The 26,020-nt window shown below is 37.3% G+C and overlaps 2 protein-coding genes across 2 annotated transcripts; both read left to right on the forward strand.

Moving 5' to 3' along the window:
* Positions 1–890: 890 nt before the first annotated feature.
* On the forward strand, positions 891–1,604 carry LOC113759653. The gene has a single exon (XM_027302228.1). It carries the CDS (start codon positions 891–893, stop codon positions 1,602–1,604), a length of 714 nt encoding a protein of 237 aa, XP_027158029.1.
* Positions 1,605–6,529, forward strand: LOC113759654. Its single transcript, XM_027302229.1, has 5 exons — positions 1,605–2,327; positions 2,441–2,749; positions 2,834–3,977; positions 4,077–5,870; positions 5,985–6,529. Exons 1-5 carry the CDS (start codon positions 1,605–1,607, stop codon positions 6,527–6,529), a joined length of 4,515 nt encoding a protein of 1,504 aa, XP_027158030.1.
* The last annotated feature ends 19,491 nt before the right edge of the window (positions 6,530–26,020 follow it).

The following is a 26,020-nucleotide window of genomic DNA, read 5'->3' on the forward strand; positions in this document are numbered from 1 at the left end:
TTTTCCTTGACGAATTTCTAGAAAAAAAATACGGCCTTAGTACTAGGAATCTTCCCCTCCCCTCCCCCAAACTATGGTGATGTTAACGCGCTTATTAGTATAAATCTTGGATCAATTGGAGTTGAAATTGATGAAAATGAGTTAAAGCAGCATTTTATCTTTGGATTCAATTAGTTATCGTCTTTTCCTTGTTGTGAAGTAGACATAGAACCAATTTCCCTCCAAAAGTGAGAGTTTCTCTCTCTAGGTAAGAGTGCGAGTCTCTCAACTTTGAGAGTTTCAAACCTTTTCAAAATTTTCAAAATTTCCGGAAAGACTCATTCACAATCCCAAGCTTCGAACAGCAACCAGAATCATTAGTGCGTGGTGAAGTTAAGAAGATTGAACATTTAAGAGTGAGGTAACAAAAGCCGAGAACTTTGAGAGAATCTGGTTCCCCACTCAGGGGAAAGCTTGCACCTAAGTTTTAGCAACAATGTCGGAATATGAGAACATACAGAAGCGATCTTAGCTAATCTGGTCCAAGGAAACAGACTCCATGGAAGACGTAAGAGTGCTGACAGGTATCTTCAGAGCCATTAACACCACTGTTCTTGGTCGGGTGCTTCTTTTCTGATTGAGTTTTGTTGTCTCTCTTTTCCAAAAGTTTTTCCTGCTTTTAAGGTAGATCTTTTTTTAATAAAAATAAAAATAAAAAAAGGAGGTTTTATATAGAATAGTCGGTTTATTGTTATATAAAGACTGTTGCTGATTTCCTTCGTTTCAGGGAGGGTGGTCCTCCTTTCTTAAGCGACCAAGCCTGCCTGGGTAGTTTCTTTGGCCTTTGTTTGTCTTGTTTTTTGGTCTTAGTAGAGATAGTGGGAGGTAACTTAAGAATCTGGTTATAACCCATGGCGGAGGAACTAGCAGATGCGATAAAAAAGTTCGCCCTCTCAGATAAAGAACTGGAAGGTACTGACCTTGGAGGTGAAGAGATAGATAGAGGTATTCAAGAATGTCAGTCAAGTTTAGTGGGGAGAATTAAAGGGGAGAAAGTGGTGAACTTTGTTGGAGTTAAGAATTTTGTGAACTCAGCCTGGGGGTATCCAAGGAATCTGAGGATCATAGAGTTGGGTCCAAATATTTTTCAGTTTTATGTTCCAAATAAAGAGGACAGAGATAGGATAGTAGGAGGTGGACCGTGGGTCATGGACAATCAGATTCTGGTGATGAAACACTGGTTTGAAGGTATAGAGGAAGACTCATCTGCGTTTGACCTGGCATCTCTTTGGGTCCAAGTTTGGAATCTACCAGTACACTGGATAACAAAAGAAGCAGGATGGAAAATTGGTTCTGTATTTCAGGAAGTAAAGGATGTTCTGGTGCCTCAAGTTGGAGGGAAGGAAGGTAGACATCTAAAGCTATTAGTGGTACTAGATACTTCCCTACCTCTACTCGGGGGATCGACAGTTAAAGTTAATGGAGCTCTTAAATGGTTGAACTTCAGATATGAGAGATGTCCAGATTTTTGCTACAAGTGTGGAGTTCTTGGACATGGAGAAAAGTCATACAAGGAAGTAATACAGATTTGCAGAGGGAAACAGGAACATCAGTTCGGCCCTTAGATGAGAGCCAATATAGGAAAATCATCACCCCAAAAGGAACAACAGAATAGGTATAACTCTGAAAAGAATCATTGGGGCTATAAAGATGGAGAGATGGTTCTGTTAAATCCTAAGGAAAAGGTGAATAAGAGTTTTAGTCAAAAGGACTTTATGCCAGGGAGAAAGGAAGTCAATAGAAAGGGTATTGAAGTGGAACAGACAAATAGGGAGAAATCCAAAGAGGTTGGAGGAGGTGAGGTACAGCAACAAAGAGTTGAAGTTAGCTGCAGTAAAGAGAAAATGCATAGCTTCAGTTCAATTAGCAGCAAGAGTCAGAAGGAAAGTTGTTCTAGAGAAGCTTCAAAGATCCTCATTGGGGGGAAGAGTAACAGTGTCCTTGAAGAAGGAAGGATGAGTTTTTCTGAGGAGGTAGAGAAACATGAGAAGAATAAGGATGAAGTGGAGAGGAATGGTCTTGAGCAAATAGCACTGGAGCTAATGCAAGTAACAGTAGTGGAGGAAGATTCTGGTAGACCTGAAACAGCCTTAATGCAAATTGATCCAGGATCTTCTGACCTGGGTTCAAAGGCTGCCCAGAAGCATAACAGGAACATGAAGAAACAGTTGAGATCTCCCAAAATCTCTAGACAGCCTTTGAGAGAACTGAGGGGGAACAGGTCTCTGACACCTCAACAAGGGAAAAGGAAACTGATCTTGGTGGATGAAGACATGGTTGAAGTGCAGGTGAATGAAGTTGGTCCTAAGAGAAACAAAAAGGAAGAGGGGAAGGGGAATCTGAGTGAGAATCTGGAGGGGGTAGGGGCCAACCTTAACTGGCTCCTCATGTTCCAATGAAGGTTCTGGTGTGGAACTGTCAAGGAGCAGGGAGCCCCTTGACAGTTCCCCAGTTGAGGGAGGTTAACAACCTCCTCTCCCCAAACTTAATATTTCTAAGTGAAACCAAAAACAGATTTTGTTATATGAAAAAGGTCCAAAAAATTCTGAGATTTGAGGAAAGTGTGATTGTGGAAGCTATGGATAGGAAAGAAGGGATGGCCTTGTTTTGGAATAATGATATAGAAGTTAGGAAAGTGGTTACAACTGCCCTCACCATAGAGGCACTAGTGTTTGACCCGGATACTCAACTTGAGTGGTGGTTTATTGGGGTTTACATGAGCAGTGATGCTAATATAAGGAAACATCAGTGGGAAGTTTTGACAGTGAGACAACAATTGTGGGGGGATAAATAGCTGTTAGCAGGGGATTTCAATGACATTCTCTCCAATGAAGAGAAGTGGGGAGGGAGAGCAAGAGATGACAGAAGTTTCAAGGATTTTAACAGTTTTATAGAGCATAACAGCCTTGTGGACCTAGGATTTATGGGTAACCCCTGGACATGGAGCAACAATTGGGAAGGTGAGGGGGAGATTAGGCAAAGATTGGACAGGGGTCTGAGCACTGTAAGCTGGGGTCAAATTTTTGATAAAGCTAAATGTGAACATGTGGAAACTCTGGGATCAGACCATAGTATGCTGTTCATAGACAATTGGCCTAGAGTAGAAAAACGAAGATCAAGATTTTTCTTTGATAAGAGATGGCTCAAAAGGGAGGACATTAATCAAGTGGTTGAGCAAGGTTGGAAACAACCAGTTGCAGGAAACAGTATGTACAAGATTACTAGACAGGTTGCTAACTGCAGAGTGGCTCTACTCAAATGGAAAAACAACTTCACAGGGAACTCTTTGCTAAGAATCAATCAAGTTAAGCTTCAGATTAAGGAGATCAATGACTCTAAGGACTCAGGAGTTAAGGATAAGATTGCAGATTTAAAGAAGCAGTTGAAAGAGGCTTACTCTGATGAAGAGCAGTATTGGGCTCAGAAAGCAAGGATTGATTGGTTGAGAGAAGGGGATAAGAACACCAAATTTTTCTATGCTTGTGTGAAGGGAAGAAGAAGGAAAAACAGAATGCTTAACATTCAAAGGGAGAATAGAACTTGGACAAATAGTGAGGAGGAGCTGGGAATGGAAGTAGCTGTCTATTATAGAGGCCTTTTCTCTAGTTCAGGGAGTGAGGGTATAACAAAGATTCTTCATGGTATACCCCCTACTATCACTACTGAGATGAATGCTAAGTTAACTAGAGAAGTAGATGAGATGGAAATTAAATCAGCTCTTTTTTCCATGAATCCTAATAAGGCACCAGGTCAAGATGGTATGTCTCTCTTGTTTTTTCAAAAATTCTGGCATGTTGTTAAACCTGATTTAGTTGCAGCCATTAAGCATTTTTTCCAATCTAGCAATTTGCCTAAGTCTTGGAATCATACGGTCATCTCCCTCATACCCAAAATTCAGAATCCTACTAACTTGAAGAGCTATAGGCCAATTAGCCTCTGTAATGTTGTGTACAAAGTGATTTAAAAAATATTGGCCAATAGACTCAAGAATGTTTTAAGCCTGTGCATTAGTAAAACTCAGTCAGCTTTTATCCCAGGCAGGCAAATCCTTGATAATGTCATTTTGTCTCATGAGTATTTGCATTACATGAAAAATAAGAAACAAGGACAGAATGGTTTTATGGCTGTGAAGCTGGACATGTCCAAGGCCTACGACAGAGTGGAGTGGAAATTCCTTGATGCCATGATGGAAAAGATGGGCTACTGTACAGTCTGGAGGAATTGGATATGGAGTTGCCTCTCCTCAGTTACATACTCCTTCAACATTAATGGAGTACCTAAAGAGTTTGTAATTCCAGAAGGAGGAATAAGACAAGGTGACCCTCTGTCACCTTACCTTTTCCTTTTATGTTCAGAAGGGTTCTCCAATTTATTGAAGCAAGCTGAGGAAGAGAAAAGGATCTCAGGGATGAAGATTAGTAGGTCTGGACCAAGCATGACTCATCTATTTTTTGCGGACGATTCATTGATTTTCTGTAAAGCTGAAAGAGAGGAAGCCAGGGAACTCATTCAAATTTTGAGGAAGTATGAGAAGGGGTCTGGTCAATCTATAAACCTGGAAAAGTCCTCAGTGTTCTTCAGCAGCAATGTTAGTTATCAGAGGAAAGGGGAAGTGATACAAAGCCTAGGCACAATTCAGGTGGCAACTCAAGGGAAATATCTGGGGCTCCCTATGGTGATAACAAGGTCTAAACAGCAAGTTTTTGGATACATTAAGGACAGTATCAGTAGAAGAATGAATAGCTGGAAGAACAAGTTGCTCAGCCAAGGAGGGAAAGAAGTTTTGTTGAAGGCAGTTTCCATGGCAATGCCAGTTTATACAATGTCCTGTTTTAAACTCCCTAACAAACTGTGCAAAGATGTGACCTCCATGTTAGCTAACTACTGGTGGGGAGAAAATGATGGGAAATATAAGATGCACTGGTGCTCATGGGGGAGATTGGCTAAAGAGAAAAAAGAGGGAGGGTTGGGGTTTAAAGATTTGCAGAATTTCAACAAAGCCTTGCTGGCTAAACAGGTATGGAGACTGATTTTCAAACCAAATTTATTAGTCAGCAAGGTTTTGAGGGCTAAGTACTTCCATAGGGACTCAATCTTTAAATGCAAAGTCCCAAAGTGTGCTTCCTGGATTTGGCAAAGTATGATGAATGTGAGAGATTTTGTGCAAAATGGAACTAGGAAGAAGATTGGCAATGGCAAGGCTACAAATATTTGGGAGGATAAATGGATCCCAGGAAATAAGGATGGGAAAGTCACAACTGCAAGGCCTCAGAATTGCAATATCAGAAGAGTAGATGAGCTGATCAGTGGCTTTAGATGGAGGAAACCATTGGTACTCAGGACATTCAATAGGAAGGATGCTGACGAAATTCTGGATATCCCTATAAGTATCTCAGGAAGGGAAGACAGCAACTACTGGCTACATAGTGGCAATGGCATCTATACGGTCAATTCTGGATACAAGGCTTTGAGTAGAGATGCAACCCAACACATAGGAAGAGGAGCTGATGAGGCAGAAACGAGCTCAGCAAACTCCAATGGAAAGCAATGGAAGTGGTTGTGGAAGCTGAAAGTCAAAAGCAAGATAAAACACTTCATTTGGAGGAGCCTAAATGGGCTACTGCCAGTTAATGCCTTGGTGTTTAATAGAACACACCATGGAGATCCAATATGTGATGGCTGTGGAGAACATACTGAGTCTATTGAACATATGTTTTTTCAATGCAGCAGAGCTCAAGAGGTCTGGAAAATGGCCCCAATACAGTGGGATGGGCTAACTAGACAGACAGGGAATTTTAGAATTTGGTGGACTGCAATGCTGGAAGCCTCAGGTAGGGAAGAGGGGAGAGAGCATATAGCGATTACCACGAATATCCTTTGGCAAATTTGAAAAAGGAGAAATGAATGGAAGTTCAATGCTAAACGAAAGCATCCTTGGAAAACAGTTAACAAGGCTCTACAGGAATGGCAAGAGCAAACCTCAGCTTGGAGTAATGGGACAATGTCCCCTAAGGATACTGGAAGGGAAGGTGAGGAAGTAGAACCAATGGAGGTACGAAGTGATGAAATGCATATCAAAATATCAACCAGTGTGCAGGAACAATCCAAAAGAGTTGGTATTGGGATTTTAACAACTAACCACAGCAATCAGGTGGTGTCAGCCTGGGCACTAGTTGATAGGAAATCAGGAAATCAGTTGCAGACTATAGCAGAAGCTGTAAAGATGGCCATTATAAAGGCCAGACAGCAGCAATGGCAGAAAATTATAGTCCACGTTCCCAGCCCGCAGCTGCTGAAAGTGATTACGTCGGGAGTGGCTAAGGATATCAAAATGTCTACTTTGGCTGATGATATTAACAACCTCAGAGCATTGTTCCAAAAATGCTCCTTTTGTCTAGATAGGAGATTAGATAAAAGAAGTGATATGATTAGTGATTATGCCTTAGGCATTGTTCAAGATGAGGGATGGATTAACCCTCAGTGTTTCTAACACTTTTGTATAGAACTCCTTGGGCCTTTGCTCATATAAGTGTACATCTTTTGCCAATCAATACTAAAACTACCGTTGCAGAAAAAAAAAAAAAGTAGACATAGAACCAGCTTAACTTTCAACAACTGCTTTTTCCATAACCTTTTTTCTCCCCAATATTTGAAAATCGTGCAGATCACGGCCTAGATTAGTCTTTTTCCATAATGGATTCCATGTTGATTCATTCTCACTGTTGTTGAATATTGAAATTAATAATGAGATATTAGTTGCATGAATAAATTAAATGAAAAAAAAAAGAGAAAAAGAAATCTAATTAGAAAATTTATTACCCATTTAATATGATTTTTTCTAACTTGCATCTAGTTTCATTCTAAAACCCTTAATATCAATATCTAAAATTTTTCTTAAAGTTAAGTAGCAACTTGGTAAAAAAATTTGCTAAAAGTTAAGCAGCAACTTCCATTTTCTTTCTTTGAAAAAAATTTGCTATAGGTCCCATACTCTTTTGGATCAATGCATCAAAGGATAATTTCTTGTCCTTGGTCCGCTACTCGTAAGCTTCATTTTGCCTTGAGTTCACCGCATATTTAATTTTTCTATTTTTGCAATTTCTTTGCATTTTGTTAAAATTTGTGTCATATGGTCTTAGAAAAACATTGTTCTTTATTTATTGTCGTTATTGTTAGTATTTTTTTGTTAATATATAGATTCTACATTCAGTCTCCAGTCAAGTTTGCAAGTGAAGGTCTGAGGTTGAGAATGACGCGATCAAAATAATTTTAGTTGGAAAGTTTTTAATTTTGAGGGAAAAAAAGAGAAGTTTGTTTCCATTACCTTTTCAAAATTCATCTACTATCAGTTAATTTTCATAAAAACAAAAAGAAAAGCGAAAGATTTGCTTTCTAAAATCCATAAACCAAACAGGAAAAAAAAACATTTCTTTTCAGAGATCATTTTCCTTTTCTTATTACTTTGGCTCATAACCAAACAAGATGAGGAACTTAAACATTTCCAGAGGAATTGACTTTTCTTTTCTTCAATTTCACTTTCATTGCCAAATTTCTAGAACAAATAAGGCCTTAGTACTAGGAATCCAACACCCCCCCCAATGGTAACACACTTATTAGTGTAAACCTTGGATCAGCAGGAGTTGAAATTGATGAAAATAGATTTGATTTTTAAAACTGTTCATCCCATGTCCGTAAGACTTTTGGAAAGAGGATAATTTTGATTACATGGAGTTGATTTGACAATCAAGAAAGTCTTCCATTTCCAAATCACTGATCAAATGATAAATTTAAAAAGTGTGACGCCATATTACATAATCATCTTTTTTGTTATGACTTTTTCATAATCAACTTAAGAAAGCCATAGTCATACCTTAAAAAAAAAAAAAAGAAGAAGAGAGACTAAAGATAGTTTTAAGTTTGTGTCCTCTATTTTCAATAGCACCTTAAATTTCAAGTCTGTATAGCACTCTCTTTAATATTTTGGATGCACCTTGCAACAATATTCTTTCTAAAATTTATCTTACAAGGCTAGAATTCTCTCAGACCTAACCGAAGCTTGGTGTTTTGAGCATCATGAAGCAAGTTTGGCATACATCTCAATCATAGATGGATCAGCACTCCACTAGTTACATTAAAGAACCATTGTTGTCATGTTCATCTGGTAATATGACCATATTACCCAAACTTTTAATTCCTAATCCCAGTTTTGTATATGTGCAATTTTTTATTTTTATTTTTTTACCCTAAGTATTGATATCTTCGTCAATTGCAATTTTTATTGAGAGCTGAAGTGTCATTTGACTTTGAGCGGCCAGTCACGACTGCAATTTATACTTTATAGTCTTTTGGTATAATTTCAGAAACCTCCTTTGAGGTTTCCAGCAATTACAAAAAGCTCCTCTCAAGTTTCAAAAATCACACCTACTTTCCTCACTTTTGAGGTTTATGTAACAATATTTATGTAGACCCAATAGCTTATACTTTTTCACAAATATCCTAAAATACCCTTCTTCTAGAGAACAAGACAAAACAAAACAAGGTTTTAATCTTTAACTTCTTGTATATAGTATATATACTGAAGCAAACAAAGTCCAGTAATTCTAACTTATCTCAAAATTCTTTGCTTATTAGTTCTTGCCTAATGCAACTCAGTACCACCACTATCAATAATAAACCAAAAAATGCCCCCATGTCCCTAAGAACATAATTCATCATTGCTCTAACACTTTTAGAAATAAAGACAAATTCTACCTTCATAGTAAAATTACAATCAATAGGTAAATAAAAGAGAGAGCCATTAAATTTTTTAATTGCTAGATTTTTTTGTTTAACAAACATAAAAGTCACTTTTTTTATCTTCCAACTCTCAATTTCATTGTTTTCCCCATATCACTGCCACCTTTTTCATATTCCCCTAATTTGACAATAAAATCCACAATCTGCACCTTATTAATTTGGTAACTTCAATTGGCTAACATTTGTAAAGAGTAAAACTATTTTTTTTTAAAAAAAGAAAAGGTCTAAAATTTTTATAATAAGAAAGAGACGGGAAGACAAAAAAGTATAGATAAATTTTGGAGATGGTAAAAAATTGATAGTGATGCGGTTGGTAACAATGGTGTATTGTGACGCCCCCGCTTCTCCCAAGGGCGAACCTTAGGGTATCGGCGGGACGCCTGCCTAACTCGCGCCAGGACTCAAAATTTCAAAACAATAAAACTAGATATACCCACAAGCGTACTATTCACAATATATCTAACGCCAAAAGAGTTCTATTTACAACTTCAAAAGTATCGAGTCAAACCACTCTAATACATTATAATAACAACCAGCAGAAGGTAGACCCTAAGGAGGGTCCTTATACAAACCACCAAAACAAAAACAAACATCCTAACTGTCCGACTATTACAATCAAACATAACTATACTAGTGAAGGTGCCAAGAAGTTCCCCGCGTCGTCCACTGCTAAGGAAAACAAAGGAAACGGGGTAAGTTAGAAGCTTAGTAAGTAAACAGGGGTAAAAGCGTAAATTTCACATTTAAAGAAACAACTATTTCACAAAATGTCAAGTCAAGCACAAAAGTAACAATACAAAGGAAGGATACAGGTTGGCTCCAAAGCCAAGTCATTTGCCATGCGTGATCTCCTGTCGACACTCCGTCGACCATAAATAAGGTCCGTAGAACTCCATTTGTACACCCACTGAACACCTTATCACCCTCACTGGCCAGTCACCTCACAAACTTGCCCGGGCGAACGAAATCACAAACTTGAGCTTGAGTCACAAGCTCGGGTCACAAACTTAGTTCACAACTGGAACCTACGAACTTGGTGACCTCAGACTAGGTTGGACTGGCTCCGACCAAGCCCCGGCCGGCTCGAATAGTCCATCCAAATCTTGAGATCGGGCCCACAACTCCAACATATTTCACGAACACACGAAAGTCACCCCGAGCTCCGAGCTCAAGAGGTTCAAACCCAAAATAATTCATATATACACATCTCATGGAGAAACATAGGTACAAACTAGGGTTTAGATCGAGTGTGATAAAGTAAACCCTCGCCTAAGTTCCCCTTTTCACATCAAAACACATAAGCAGTTTATACACATAAACGGCCTGAATACTTACCCAAAATACAAAAGTAGTGCAAGAGCAAAATCACTTCGCGCGTGTTCGCTAATAGTGGGCCCCACCAGCTCCGCCTAGCTCACCACTGTCTGAAATAGAAAATTGTATCACATATTATCACAAATGGCCACTAACATGCCCAAAACAAGAAAAACGGCAAAATCGGCACATGCAAGTGAGGAAACGGCAAAATGGGCGCGCGCGGAACGGCAAACGGAAATGGCCAAATCTGCCATCTCAAACTGTTTTGATCAAAAGTTAGGCTAGGAATGTCGGATCAAGGTGAGCGAGACACCGTTTCGAAGCTATGAGGAAGGGCTATAATTCTCCTGAAGACACCTTAATCTAGATCTGAATGGAAGCAGGTCGAAATTATGGAAAATAGTACCAGAAATTTACGTCTTAGGGTGACGAACAGGGTTTGTTTGCTGGACCATAACTCACAGCTCACAAATCCAAATCAAGAAATTCCGAAGGTGTTGGAAAGCTAGGAGATAAGGCTATAACTTTCATGTTTGGACCAAAAGCTGAATCAATACAGAGCATGGAGGAGAATGGGTCCAAACATTCCTGTCAGAACTGTCCAAATTCGAAAGCAGTTCTGACAAGTGATCTTGTTTTGGTCATAACTGGAGCTACGGGACTCGGATTTAGATGAACTTTATACCGTTTCGAAGCTAACCGAAAGGGATACAATATTGAAGAAGGTCACTCAGTCCATTTTGTGATGTAACTAGGTCAAAATGTCAACGTACCAAACCAGAACCGCAAAAACAGGTTAACAAACTGCATTCTGGTTAACGAACCGTAATTCAGGCTACCTAAGTCCAAATCAAGTGATTCCAAAGCCATCCGAAAGCTAAGACACCAGGCTACATTTCTTAAGAAGACGTCAACAACCAAATCAGAAGTATTCCCAACCAAAATTAACCAATTACAGAAGCAATTATCAAGTTCGGATAGAAACAGGGCAGCAGGGGTATTTCGGTCTTTTCACCAGCTACGTTGCTCCGATTAAGCTGAAATTTTACAGGCATCTCTAAAATATCATTCCCTACAACTTTCATGTTTTAACCCAAGGCTAATTCGGCCTCTAACTATGATGAACAGTGCCAGGCAGAAAGGGGGTAATTGAAACCCTAATTCCGAAATTTTCCGTTCAATGCGGAAATTTTCCGCAAATAGCCGCTATCTTAACACTAAGGGTTCATTCTAAACCATTTCCAACCATCATACATGGCCACATAATATTAATCATATGAAAACAGAAAAATCCCACATAAATAGAAAAATTCACTAATCTTAACTAAAATCAAGAAATAATCCACCAAATCACACTTATAACCACCACAAGTCATTAATTAAACATCATTAGATAGAAGAGAGGGGTTCCATAGTCACTCACCTTAGTAACCAAAGAAAAGAGACCACTTAGCACCTTAAGCTTCCAAATAACTTCACCAATCACCTAAATACCCCTAAACTAATAGGTTTTATGGAGTAATTTGAAGATTAACCGGTTGGAATGAAAGATTGAGCAAGATTGAAGGTAAGAAAATTGAGTAGTTTTTCTTCTTTTTTCTTGAGCAAGGGCCGGCCAAGAAGCTTGAAAATAAGGGTGAATTTTGGTCAATTTTTGATTTAAATGGTAAAAGGATGAATAGTGGTCAAGAATCAAGACTTAATCTCTAAGTGACACTTGTCACTTTCATTAAATGCATAGCTATCTCTTTGTTCCTCTCACACCAATCCACTTGGTAACCTCTAATTATCTCATAACACCCGGTAAATTAAACCCAGTATCCAAAACTTAACCTAACTGGCCGAATTTTACCGAACTTTTCGCACTAGTGGGCCTCACGTCAGATATATGTTCTTATTTTCTCAAAAACTAACTGATACTAGAAAAATCATCTAAAAACTATATTTATTCGATAAAATTATCTAGGGAATTTTCTAATAAAGAAAATGTCGAAAAAGGCGGGCGATCAATAAAATAAACCCTAGAAACTTAGAAAATTTTCGGGTTCTCGCACTCATTCTTTCGGGACGTCACATGTATGGTATTTAGTGAGAGGAAGAAGCGGTTGTAGGAGAAAAGAGAAAATAGTATGAAAGAGGGATGGAGGAAAGGAGGAAGAGATGAAAATTAAAAAATTGATGAAAATTGTTCTTTGAAATTAGAAAATGGCAGGTAGAATAAAAAGAATTTTTCGGCTTTGAATGTCACTTTATGAATTAACTACTAAGTGGAGGACATTTTAGTCATTTGATTGGATCAATGGAGGTCTATGTAATTATTGAAACCTTGGGGAACTAAGTGAAATTTTAAGAAACCTCAAGGGGGGTTTCTGAAATTATCCCTAGCCTTTTTGTGTTTAGCATTTAAGTCCTTTTTTAGATTTTTGGTCTTTTTGTAATTAGTGTCAAGATGCTCATCTGCCACCCTTTCTTTGAATTGCACCCAATAATTCTTACCGAAGAAAAGTCCTTTGCAGTGTCCTTTTTGACAATTTTGGTGATTTGATGAGTTAGATATGGAGGTCATGCTTTATTGTTTTTTTCGCCGTGGTGATTACTTGGATTTGGAAGTCATTTTTTCCTTTTTTTTCTCCTGGAATCCAGAACTAATAGTTTTGTTTCTATGATACACAAATATTGGCCTAATAATAATGTGTGCCGACTCTTTTGTATAAGTGTTGAAAAATAAAGATCAGGAATCAGTCACCTAATTTGAAGTATAAATATTTGGTAGACATTTTATTTTATTCGGATGATTGCAATTGGGAGAAAAAATTTAAAAGAAAAAAATCCTTTATTGGGAGAAGTAAAAGATTCTTTATTTTAATCTGCTTCTCTAATTCATTGCAAACTGTGCCCCTTCCTTCCGTTTTTATTTTAATATAAAAAGTACTCTTCCTTGAAAACGATGTTTAGGGGGCCAACTTGGTAATTTAGAAACTAACAACTCTTTGAAAATCTGCCCAAAGAAAAAGTAGCAACCATTGGTCCCAATCATTTTTCCTTTCACCGTAGCATTCTTCATCACCAGCAACTCACCAAAGGCGAAGAAGATCAGTAGAGAAGCTTCATCATCAACATCCATGTTCTGGACTGATCAACTTGTGAGCCCCGAATCATTCGAAGCAAACTTGTTTTGTCTGCTACAGTGAGTTTTAGTTTCCTTCAACTTCATTGCATTTTCAATTTTAAAAAATTTCTTTGCAGTTGTGTACGACTGATCAATAAATGGCCTATAATACCAATGAATTTTTTTCCTTTTTTTTTTCTTTCCAAATCTGCTTCTCCTTCTCATTACTCTTTTAACTTTTTTCAATTTGTATTTTCCAGGTATTTGCGTGCTATATTATCCATTCCGAGGTCATAAAAAAAGTAAGCCTGCAACTAAATTAAGAAGCCAACGTTGTTTGATCTGACCTAAAAGCTGCGATTTGGAGATATGGCTGTTGCTTGACAAAAGGTTAGTTATGGGTAAAATATTGACTTTTTTCCTTTTTTTTTTTTGGGTTTGGACCGTTTGGTGATGTTGGTGCGGGAAATGCGCGGCCTCTCTCTCTATATATCTGTAGAAGATTCATCTCTAGATTAGTCTAGAAGTAACACCTTGTAATTTCCACCGCCTCAACTTTATAGGAAATAATCCTTTGCTTTCTAGAAATTCTCACAGCCTAGTACCATCTATAAATAGGAAATAGGAAATAGGAGTTAGGATTCATTAGTAAGCTTGGGATAAGTCTCCCTAGCTTATTTGATTCGGTGTCTGTCTAAGTTAGAGCTTTGGTATTGTGAAGTTGTGCATTGATTTGTGTCCCACAGTTGTACTAGTGTGTGTGTGTGTGTTTTTTTTTAAATTATCAATCGATATCATCTACTCCTACTGTTACCTCTAGATGTTACTTCTACTCTAGCATGTTGGAGGTCCAACTAGTGTTAATGTACTCTATTTGGTTGTTAAATGTTGTCTGTGAATTATAACTTGGGCCTATCACTTGAGAAAAATCCACTGTTGAAATTTTATCGGCAGCTTAATTTCCATAATATTAGTGGGATATTTGTAGGGCTATAAATTGAATCAACTAGCTTTGTACTTGGCTTGAACTCGATTCGAGCTGGGTTCATTTAAGTTTATTTGTTTAGATATTAATCCAATCTCACACATGACTTCATACTAGAAAATATTAACGAATCAATCATGATTTTCATATTGTCCGATATGTTGAAAACCATATAAGGCAAGTAAATTTATAAAAATATACCTATAGTTTCCTTCTTTAACTCCACTTTTTTCTTTCCGTATATTGCTTATCTTCTAAAATAGCAAACATATAATACTCTTGTCTCTTGAATAGGCGTAATTGATTTTAATCACATCCCTAATTTATCGGAATTGATTGTATATGCTTGAACACAATACTTTAACAAGTCAAGCTTTCCGTGAACATACATTTGAAAGTTCAAGCCAAACTCGATTAGTTTCTTTTAAAAAAATTTCAAATACAAGCAAAATTCAAGCATTACTTTTAATCTTCAAGCTCATCCTGACATACTTCTATCCAACTCGTTGAGACTTGTTTTCAACCCTAGATATTTGGTAAAATGATCTTCAAATCATTTGACACTAATGCTTTGTGCAACAGGTTCAAAAGTGGCAAAGTTGTGGGAGGATAAAAATTTTCGAAACTTTACCAGTGGCTTGAATTCAATCATCTTAGTTGGATATTTGTTAAAACAATCTTAAAGTCACTTTAACACTGATGCTTTGTGAAAAAATGTCAAAACTGATGAACAAATTAGAAAAGAAATTTATCGTTGTTTAGCATGTGAGGTAGGAGCGTGAAAATTGATTTTTGGTTTAGACAACTTTGTTACAAAAATAATTAGCATAGAATGGCCTACAAAATTGTCCTAAATAGAATAAGAATATATATTTAGAAAAAAACGGCTGAGGCACATCTTAGTATCATATGTGAATGTGAGCAATACCCCTTTACTTGATAGGAAAATTTTGTTGAGTTTGTTTTTATATCCTACATCGAAAATTTTAAAAATAAATATCTCCTTTTGATGATTATAAATAAAGTGGACTTAGGGAATTTAAGTGTGCTAAAAGTATCAACTCATATGCAGTTTTTGGCTGTTTTAGAAATTTTCTTTTCCTAATTTTTTGTCTTCCTCCATTGGAAGTTCCACAATTTATTGACTTTGGATTTTTTTTTTATAAGCAGCAATAGGGATCGTGTTCCTGGAAAATTATTGATAACAATTATAAATCTTTTCTAACCCGAACTATTCTACAAACCCAACCATAAATAAAACTTTAATTTTTCTTTCATTTTGTGCAATCCTATTAAAATTATTTTCTATGGAAAAATCCCTCAAATAATTTGTTTCATTTTATTAGAGAACAGAAATCCCATACCAAAGCAACAGAAAAGTTAATTTTATCTCAAGACAAAAATAAAAGTTTCTCTTACGATGGAGACATTATTCTATGATAAAAGAGAAAAAATAAAAGTTAATGTTGGGGTATTTTTTTTTTTCCTCAAAAACTTCTTGCTATTACTAAACTCTTTGCTTGTAATGATTTAATGACGATGATTTAACCAATCTTTTCAATTTCATTTAGCAACTCTAAAAACTTATTATTTAATCAACCATGAAAAACGTATAAATTGCATTTGTTTGTCCTACATTGAGTAAAACTGTGAAAATCACGGCCTAGATTAGTCTTTTTATCGATTCACTCCTGAAACAAAGTGGACCAAATTTGATTCATTTTCACCATTGTTGAATAATGCGATTAAACAATGACTTTGAAAGGAGCTTCGTTCTTATTAATCTAACTAAAATTTTCCTTCTCCAAATTTTTAATCCACTTGTTGATGAGTTCATTACTCTTTGAATCCCATCAGTTTTAGAAATTTTCTTTCCTAATTATTTGTCTCTGTCAATTGGATGGTCTACAGAAAACGTTTCATTTACTTTATTTTTGGGTAAATTACTAATAACTTCTTGTGGTATCTATTGCCACATAACCATCCTAATGTTTCAAAACATCCACTTCACCCCCCATGATTTGATGTAAATTGGAAGTTTAATGGAAAATAGCTTATTTAACAACGTTAATTGAAATATCAGTAGTGTCCAAAATTAATTATTAGGGTATAAATTTAAAATGGAGCACAAGTTCAAGGGTGCAAAGTAGAATTAGTTTTTTAACAAAATAACCGACCTCATCTATCTTATAGGCTAAAAATACAGAACTCAGTCTGCTAATCTGGAATTTGGAATCCAAGTTTGGTATACATCTCAATCATAAGTGGCATCATCACTTTACCAGTTACATTAAGGAAGTATTGTTGTCATGTTCAATACTTATATCTGCAATTTGTTTCTTTCTTTCTCAGTATTGATGTCTTGATCTATTGCAGTTTCTATTGAGTGCTGAAGTGTCATTTATCTTTGGGCGCCCAGTCAACACTATAATTTAGAATTTGTAATTTTGTGTTTAGCCTTTAAATTTTTTTTTTACTTTTAGTCTTTTTTTTCGTGCGTGTTTATCTGCAACTTAATATTTGTAATCAGTGTCACGGTACTCACCTGCCACACTTTCTTTGAATTGCATCCAAAAGGGTTTCTGAAAAAAGTCATTTTTACAGTGCCTTCTTTGACAATTTTGGTGATGTGATTAGTTGAACTTGGAGGTCATGCTTCCTCTATCTTTTCTTTTTTTTTGAACAATTTTGCTGATGGGATTAGATGGAGTGGAGGTAGATCTAAAGGTTTTCTTTCAAGGATACACAAAATATTGGCTTAGCAGTGTGGGCGGCTTTTCTACATGCTCTGAAAAAGAACAAGAATCAATGGCCTAATTAGACGTGTAAATAGTTAGTAGGCTGTTTATTTTTTCAGATGATTGCAACTGGGGAAAAAAGAACAAAAAAAAAAGATGTTGCAGTATAAAACGTAGAAGGTATACCCAATCGTTGGAGTTGGCTCAGTACACAGTGAAGAGTTCTTAGAATTCTCTCCATTTACAGATTTTGGATTCGAATTTTTTTGTTTAGTACTACTACCAAATATTAGAATTTTACTATCATCTAATATGAAAACCACTCTTCCAGGAAAATGATATTTAGGGGCCAATTTGCTAATTTAGAAACTAACATATCTTTTAAAAATTTTGCTAAAAGATAAGTAGTGAGTTATTAATTATGCTGAAAGTATGTGTTTCATATTTCATTGATCTATTTATACAAGTAACTAGGTTAAATGGTCAGCCATGTACAGCTGTATATAGTCTGTAATTACAGACTATATACAGCTGTGTTCTTAGACTAATTACAGCAGCTATCTTAGACTAATAGCTGTATTCTTAGACTAATTACAGCAGCTATCTTAGACTAATTATATAGCTGTATTTGTTAAGAGAATATAAGTATTATTGTAGATAGTAAATTAGTAAGGGTATTTTTGTAAATAGTTTGTTAGGGTTGTACTCCTATAAATACTAGTTGGTCACTCATAATATAAGGACTAGATGTTTTTCCTCCCAAGATACCTGTTGTCATGGTATCAGAGCAAAAGTCCTAGGGTTAGGGTTAAACATCTAGCAAAAGTTTTGGTCATCGCGACTGTTCACGCGATACTGTTCACCGCGACTGTTCACGCGGGGGCACTGTTCATCGGTACTGTTCATGCGGCGCTGTTCACTGTTCACGCGCTGTTCATCTCGAGTTTTGACTCTTCGTTTGGTTTGGAGTGCTATTCGCTATGGCTGAAAGTCTATCAAAAGGTATTGTGACGTCTACTAATATTATGCCAATGGTGATGCCTCAAATCACAAATTGGAAGTTGAATGACACTAATTATCAACAGTGGTCAAAAGCCGTTAAGATTTATCTGACAGGCTTAGGAAAGCAACGATATCTCACAGATGACTCTCCTACGGAGGACAACAAGAAACTAGTGTGGATTCAAGAGGATGCCCAAATTCTTGGAGCAATATGGAATTCTATGGAGCCACGAATTGCTTACATGTGTTCTCATTGTGAGACAACAAAAGAAGTTTGGGATTATGTCCGGTTATTATACTGTAGTAATCTTTCACGGATGTATGATATTTCTTTGGAGTATTTTCAGTTGCAACAAGATAACAAGACAGTAACTGAATACTTTGCTGATCTGAAGCGAGTTTCAGAAGAATTAAATGCCGTAATGCCTCTCTCAAGTGATATTACAGTTATGCAGAGGCAAAGAGAACAAATGCTTGTGCTCAAATTCTTGGCCGGTCTCAAACCAGAATTTGAACCAATCAAATCTCAAATTTTAGCAGGTGAACAATTACCATCCTTTGCAGAGGCATATGCTCGGGTCTTACGTTCTACATCTAAGGACAGAGCACAGGGTGATGGTGCTCTAATTAATGACAAATCTGCGTTAGTTGCTAACAATGGTCGGATAGAGCAACTTAACTTGGGACGTGGCTCTCGTGGAGGAAGAAGTAGAGGAGGTCGTGGGGGTCGTGGAGGTCGAGGCACCCGTGAGTGCACTCATTGTGGTTTGAAGAATCACACTCATGATACTTGTTGGGATTTACATGGAAAACCACCTCGGTTTGCTAATGCGGTTACCATTGACCAAGCTGAATCAAGTTCTTCAGCACAAGGGTCCCAGAAAACTTTTACCATATACGAGGAAGATTATGTCAAATTTCTGCAGTACCAAACTGCAAATCACGCATCTCTTCCCTCTGCTTCTTTAGCACAAAAAGGTAATGCTATGGCTTGTCTCTCCACTTCCAAAAATTTTGACTCATGGATCATTGATTCCGGAGCTACTGATCATATGTCAGGTACCTCTAGAAATTTTTCTAATTTTCAAGAGTCTACTTCCTTCCCTCATGTTACTTTAGCTGATGGATCTACAACTAAAGTTAAAGGACTAGGCACTGTAGAAATTAACCCATCTCTTCCGCTGCCTTCTGTTCTTTACGTACCAAATTTGCCTTTTAATCTAATGTCCGTTAGTAAGCTTACCAAATTTCTACAGTGTTCAGCTATTTTTTCTCCTGATTTTGTTGTTATTCAGGATTTGAAGACAAAGAGGACGATTGGTGGAGGGCGCGAGCATAATGGTCTTTATTTTCTCAACTCTAATGGTCCGATTGCGTGTCCTGCTACTGTTTCTCCTCTTGAAATTCACTGTCGTTTGGGTCATCCGTCTCTACAAAATTTGAAGAAGTTGGTTCCTACCTTGAGTCAGTTGTCTTCATTAGAATGTGAGTCTTGTCAATTAGGAAAGCATCATCGTGTTTCTTTTGCCCCTAGGGTCAATAAACGGGTTTCGGAACCTTTTTTGTTAGTTCATTCTGATGTTTGGGGTCCTAGTCGAGTCACTTCAAAGTTAGGTTTTAAATATTTTGTAATCTTTGTTGATGATTTTTCAAGAGTTACATGGCTTTATTTAATGAAAGATCGTTCAGAACTATATTCCATTTTTTGTGCATTTGTTGCAGAAATAAAGAATCAATTTGGTGTGCCGGTACGTATACTTCGCAGTGATAATGCGAAAGAATATTTTTCCACTCCTTTTAATACCTTTATGAGTAAGTCTGGTATTATTCATCAGTCCTCTTGTCCTCACACTCCACAACAGAATGGAGTTGCTGAAAGAAAAATTGGACATTTAATCGAAATTGCTCGAACAGTGTTGTTGCACATGAATGTGCCCAAACAATTTTGGAGTGATGCAGTTCTAACTGCATGTTATTTAATTAATCGCATGCCATCTAATATTCTTGGAGGTCAATTACCTCACTCCATTCTTTTTCCTCATGAACCTGTGTTTAAATTACCTCCTCGTATTTTTGGATGTGTGTGCTTTGTTCATCAGCTTACTCCCGGGGTGGATAAATTAGATTCTCGTGCCATTAAGTGTATTTTCTTAGGATACGCACGAGCGCAAAAAGGGTATAGATGTTACAGTCCAGTTTTAAATCGATTTTTTACTTGTGCTGATGTTACTTTCTTTGAATCCACTCCATATTTTATCAAACAAAGTATGCCTTGTGAGTTAGACCAGTGTCCCTCTTTTTCCTCTCCTGTTTTACCAGTCCCTTCCCCTTTATTACCTGAGTCATCTAGTCCACCAGATTCCATAGCTCGATTATCTCGTCCTCATCTTCAAGTTTACTCTCGTCGTTCCATGGTTGAGAAAGTTCCTGATATGCCACGCACTTCACCAATTAACTCTCAATCTTCAAATCCAGGTATGACGCCCTCCTGTGAGTTAGATCTTCCTATTGCTTTACGCAAAGGTAAGAGACATTGTACTTCCCATCCTATTTCTAATTTTGTTTCTTATTCTCGTCTCTCTATGTCATATTCTTCTTTTGTTGCTTCCCTTGATTCTATCTCCATTCCTAAGTCTATTACCTATGCTCTTAATCATCCTGGTTGGAGATTAGCTATGCAAGAAGAGATGTCTGCTTTGGAACAAAATGGTACTTGGGATCTTGTCCCTCGTCCTTCAGGTAAGCCTGTTGTTGGTTGTAAATGGGTGTACACTATAAAAGTGCAGCCTAATGGTTCTATTGATAGATTGAAGGCTCGTCTGGTAGCTAGAGGATTTACTCAGGTGTATGGAGTAGACTACTTAGAAACATTTTCTCCTGTTGCAAAGATTACCTCTGTTCGTCTTCTTATCTCTTTGGCAGCAACTTATAATTGGCCATTGCATCAGTTGGATGTGAAAAATGCATTTCTGCATGGAGATTTGGAAGAAGAGGTATATATGGAACAACCTCCTGGATTTGTTGTTCAGGGGGAGAATCCGCGGTTGGTTTGTCGTTTGAAAAAATCCTTATATGGATTGAAACAGTCTCCGAGAGCTTGGTTTGGCCGGTTTAGTAGTGTTGTCATGGAGTTCGGTCTGACAAGATGTGGAGTAGATCATTCTGTATTTTATCGGCATTCTAATGCTGGTAAAATTTTATTAGTTGTTTATGTGGATGACATTGTGATTACAGGTGATGATGTTGTGGGGATCCAGAAGCTTAAATCCAATCTGCAAGCAAACTTTCAGACAAAGGATTTAGGTCATCTACAGTATTTTCTGGGTATTGAGGTAGCTCGGTCTAAATATGGGATTTATTTATGTCAAAGGAAATATGTACTCGATATGTTGAGTGAAGTTGGGATGTTAGGTTGCCGACCTGTGGATACTCCTATGGATCCCAATGTGAAATTAGCAGGAGATCAAGGTGCATTACTTGATAATCCTAAGCAATATCGAAGACTTGTGGGTAAATTAAATTATCTCACTGTAACGAGACCTGACATTTCGTTTCCAGTGAGTGTTGTGAGTCAATTTCTTGATACCCCTCGTACTAGTCATTGGGATGCTGTTATACGGATTCTCAGGTATCTTAAGAGTGCTCCTGGAAAAGGGTTGCTGTATCAAAATCATGGACACGCTGATATTGAAGGATATAGTGATGCAGATTGGGCTGGTTCTGCCTCAGATCGAAGATCGACTACAGGATATTGTGTGTTCGTTGGTGGTAATTTAGTGTCGTGGAAGAGTAAGAAACAAACAGTTGTATCCAGATCAAGTGCAGAATCTGAATACCGCGCTATGGCTCACACTGTGTGTGAGTTGGTTTGGTTGAAGAGCATGTTACTTGAACTTGGGTTTGAGCATAAACAGCCTATGAATTTAGTGTGTGATAATCAGGCGGCTGTTCATATTGCGTCTAATCCAGTGTTTCATGAAAGGACAAAACATATTGAAGTTGATTGTCATTTCATTCGAGAGAAATTGCTTGACGGGGTCATCAAGACATCTCATATACCGTCTGTAGATCAATTGGCTGATGTGTTTACCAAGAGCTTAGGGGGCTCTAGGGTGAAATACCTTTGTAACAAGTTGGGTGCTTATGATATATATGCTCCAACTTGAGGGGGAGTGTTAAGAGAATATAAGTATTATTGTAGATAGTAAATTAGTAAGGGTATTTTTGTAAATAGTTTGTTAGGGTTGTACTCCTATAAATACTAGTTGGTCACTCATAATATAAGGACTAGATGTTTTTCCTCCCAAGATACCTGTTGACAGTATTCTTAGACTAATTACAGCTAATTCCTACCAACTCTCCCCCTCAAGTTGGGGCATAGATATCACAAATGCCCAACTTGGATAGAGATGCATTGAATAAGCTACTAATAACAGCATGAGTCATAATATCAGCCAACTGATCTGAACTTCTAGTATAGGGAATTTCAATTGTCCCGGAATCAAGATTATCTTTGATGTAGTTCCTATCAATTTCAACATGCTTTGTCCGATCATGTTGAATAGGATTATTTGCAATCTTAATGGCTGCCATATTATCACAAAATAATACCATAGAACCTTTTGGACCAAACCCAATCTCCTTTAAGAGAATTTTCAGCCAAGAGAGTTCTGTGATAGCATGATGCATAGCTCTATATTCAGCCTCTGCACTAGATAATGAAACCACGTTCTGTTTTTTACTTTTCCAAGACACCAAGTTGCCTCCAACAAAAGCCAAATATCCAGAAGTTGATTTTCTATCCAACTTGCTACCAGCAAAATCAGAGTCTGTATATCCAACCACATCAAAATGTTCGTGTTTGGAGAATAAGACACCTTTTCCTGGAGCTGATTTCAAGTAAGCCAAGATTCGATTAACAGCATTCATGTGTTGATCACTTGGATTGTGCATAAACTGGCTAACAACACTGATTGCATATGCTAAATCTGGCCTGGTATGAGTTAAATAGATTAGTCTACCCACGATCCTTTGATATCTTTCCTTGTTTGTTGGAATCTGATCAGAAAAGAAGGCTAGGCCATGATTCACTTCAATCGGAGTATCTATTGGCCCACAAGCAGACATACCAGTTTCAGCTAGGAGTTCCAATGTATACTTCCTTTGGGAAAGGAAGAGTCCTTGCTTGGACCGTGATACTTCAATGCCAAGAAAATATTTAAGAGTCCCCAAATCTTTAATCTCAAATTCTTTGGCTAAGTAACTTCGAAGGTTCTCAATTTCTTCTTTGTTATTACCTGTTACAATCATATCATCAACATAGACAAGAAGCACGGTAATATCATTGTAGTTACGTTTATAGAACAGCGTGTGATCTGCTGAAGCTTGCTTGAATCCATACTCCTCCATGGCATGACTCAATCTTCCAAACCATGCCCTTGGTGATTGTTTTAATCCATACAATGCCTTTTTCAGTCTGCACACCTTTCCTTCTTCTAGTGTAAACCCCTGAGGAGGATCCATGAAAACTTCCTCAGTCAACTCACCATGAAGAAAGGCATTCTTCACATCAAATTGTCGTAGAGGCCAGTCTAAATTAACTGCAAGTGACAATATGACACGAACAGTGTTCATCTTGGCAACCGGTGCAAATGTCTCTTGATAGTCAATACCATAGGTTTGAGTGTAGCCTTTTGCAACCAGTCTAGCTTTGTATCTTTCAACTGTCCCATCAGACTTGTATTTGACACTGAATACCCATTTACACCCTACGGTCTTCTTTCCCATTGGTAACTCAACCATTTCCCAAGTAGAATTCTTTTGGAGAGCCATCATTTCTTCTACCATTGCATCTTTCCACTTAGGATCATCAAGGGCTTCCTGAAAATGACTAGGAACATATACAGAAGACAACTGAAGAGCAAATGTCAAGTTTGTCTTAGACAAACGGTGATAGGATATAAAATCAGAAATTGGATAGGAAACATTGGAAGCTTTTGAAAAACCAAGCCTATCAGGTTCTTTTCGTTCACGAAGAGGATATCTTCTATTCTGATCAATATTAGGATATGAGTCAAGACTTTCAGAAGAAGTACATACCTTAGTGTCAATCTTGGAAGATTCATTCGATAGCATGGTAGTATCATCAAGGGAGGTATTATCATTAAGGGAGGTACAAGAACCAGGAGGCATAACAGTGATATCTTTTGTTCTCCTAGAATATCCTTTCTCAAAGAGATGAGCTGGTCTCTCACTATTAGTTTCAATTTTATTTTCCTGACCATCATCTAAAACTAAGGAATCCCCATTTTCCTTTGCATTCTCTATACCTGAGATCCATATCCTTTTTTCTCCTAGCCATTGTTTTTCCTCTTCTCTACTTTTAATCTCCCCCTGAAGAGGAACCGCAGACATATGTCCAGAAAAATAAGACTCATTTTCACAAAATTGAACATCCATAGACACATAGTAGGTTCTCGTAGGAGGATGAAAACATTTATATCCCTTTTGTGAATTAGAATAGCCAAGGAAAACACATTTGATAGCACGAGGATCAAGTTTATCTCTATGATGAGAATGAACATGAACATAACATACACAACCAAAAACCTTTGGACAAATATTAAGAGCAGTAGGAATAGAATGAAATTTAGATAACATTCTCAAAGGGGTTTGGAAATCAATAACCTTAGCGGGCATTCGATTAATGAGGAAAACAGCAGCCATAATAGCTTCAGCCCAAAAATGTTTTGGAACATGCATAGTAAAACATAAGGCTCGTGCTACTTCAAGAAAGTGACGATTTTTCCGCTCTGCTGTGCCATTCTGCTGGGGTGTGTAAACACAAGTGGTTTGATGAAGAATGCCATGTTGTATCATAAAATCAGCAAGAGATCGATTCACAAATTCACGACCATTATCGGAATGAAAAACCTTAATTCTAGTGTTGAATTGAGTAAGAATCATGTTATAAAACTGAGGAATAATATGACAAACATCACTCTTAGATTTCATCAAATATACCCAACTGACTCTAGTACAGTCATCAATAAAAGATACAAAATATTTATGTCCTGAAGTAGAAGTAGTTGAGAAAGGACCCCACACATCAGTATAAACACATGAAAAAGGAGTGACACTTTTATTAAAACTAACTTTGAAAGGAACACGATGGTTTTTTGCATAAACACATTGTTCACATCTTAAGCTAGAAGTTGAAATATTGGAAAATAACTTAGGAAACATATGCTCTAAATAAGAAAAAGATGGATGTCCTAGTCGACGATGCCAAAGGATTATTCTTTCTATGTCTGATGTCCCACTTTTTGTTTGAAAACCTCGAGTAGATATTGTTATGCTTCGATTGTCTTCCCAGTAATATAAACCATCCCTCTCCTTACCAATGCCAATCGTCATCTTCGTAAGATTGTCCTGAAAAACACAATGAGTAGAGTGAAAAATGACAGAACAGTTAAGATGCTTTGTTATTTTACTAATGGAGAGGAGATTATTTGAGAGTTTAGGTGCAAGTAAAACAGAGGACATAGAAAACTTTGGTGAAAGAGACACATTTCCAGCGCCTATGATTGGCGTAAAATTTCCATTAGCAACCTGTACAGACTTCACAGGTGAAGATGTAAGAGAGTCAATGATAGAAGAGTTACTAGTCATGTGATCAGTAGCCCCTGAATCAATAATCCAAGTGCTAGGATGAGCAGAAATAACGGACAAACCAAAAATACCTTCTTGAGAAGATGCTCGAGACACATGAGACACAGAAGATGGAGTAGTGTCTATGGCAGCAACATTTTGAGCAACAGTATTATGAACCAATTTTTTATTTTTTCTCTCAGCTTGCTTAAGTTTATACCATTCTGGATAGCCATGCTTCTTCCAACAAACATCAATTGTATGTGTATTCTTATTGCAGTAGGTGCAAAATCGAGACTGAGAGGCTGTAGAATTTCCATTAATGGCAATAGAAGTGCTCTTTTGAACAGTTAGAGCTGAAGCCTCAAAGTGTGATTCTGCTCC

The sequence above is a fragment of the Coffea eugenioides genome, chromosome 2 (genome assembly GCF_003713205.1).
Source record: "Coffea eugenioides isolate CCC68of chromosome 2, Ceug_1.0, whole genome shotgun sequence".
Lineage (NCBI taxonomy): Eukaryota > Viridiplantae > Streptophyta > Magnoliopsida > Gentianales > Rubiaceae > Coffea > Coffea eugenioides.

Coding starts and splice junctions, on each gene's coding strand:
- LOC113759653 (XM_027302228.1), top strand. CDS start 891: ATGGCGGAGGAACTAGCAGATGCGATAAAAAAGTTCGCCCTCTCAGAT.
- LOC113759654 (XM_027302229.1), top strand. CDS start 1,605: ATGAGAGCCAATATAGGAAAATCATCACCCCAAAAGGAACAACAGAAT. Junction 3,978..4,076: donor CTATAGGCCAATTAGCCTCT/GTAATGTTGTGT, acceptor CTTTTATCCCAG/GCAGGCAAATCCTTGATAAT. Junction 5,871..5,984: donor TGCAATGCTGGAAGCCTCAG/GTAGGGAAGAGG, acceptor CTTGGAAAACAG/TTAACAAGGCTCTACAGGAA.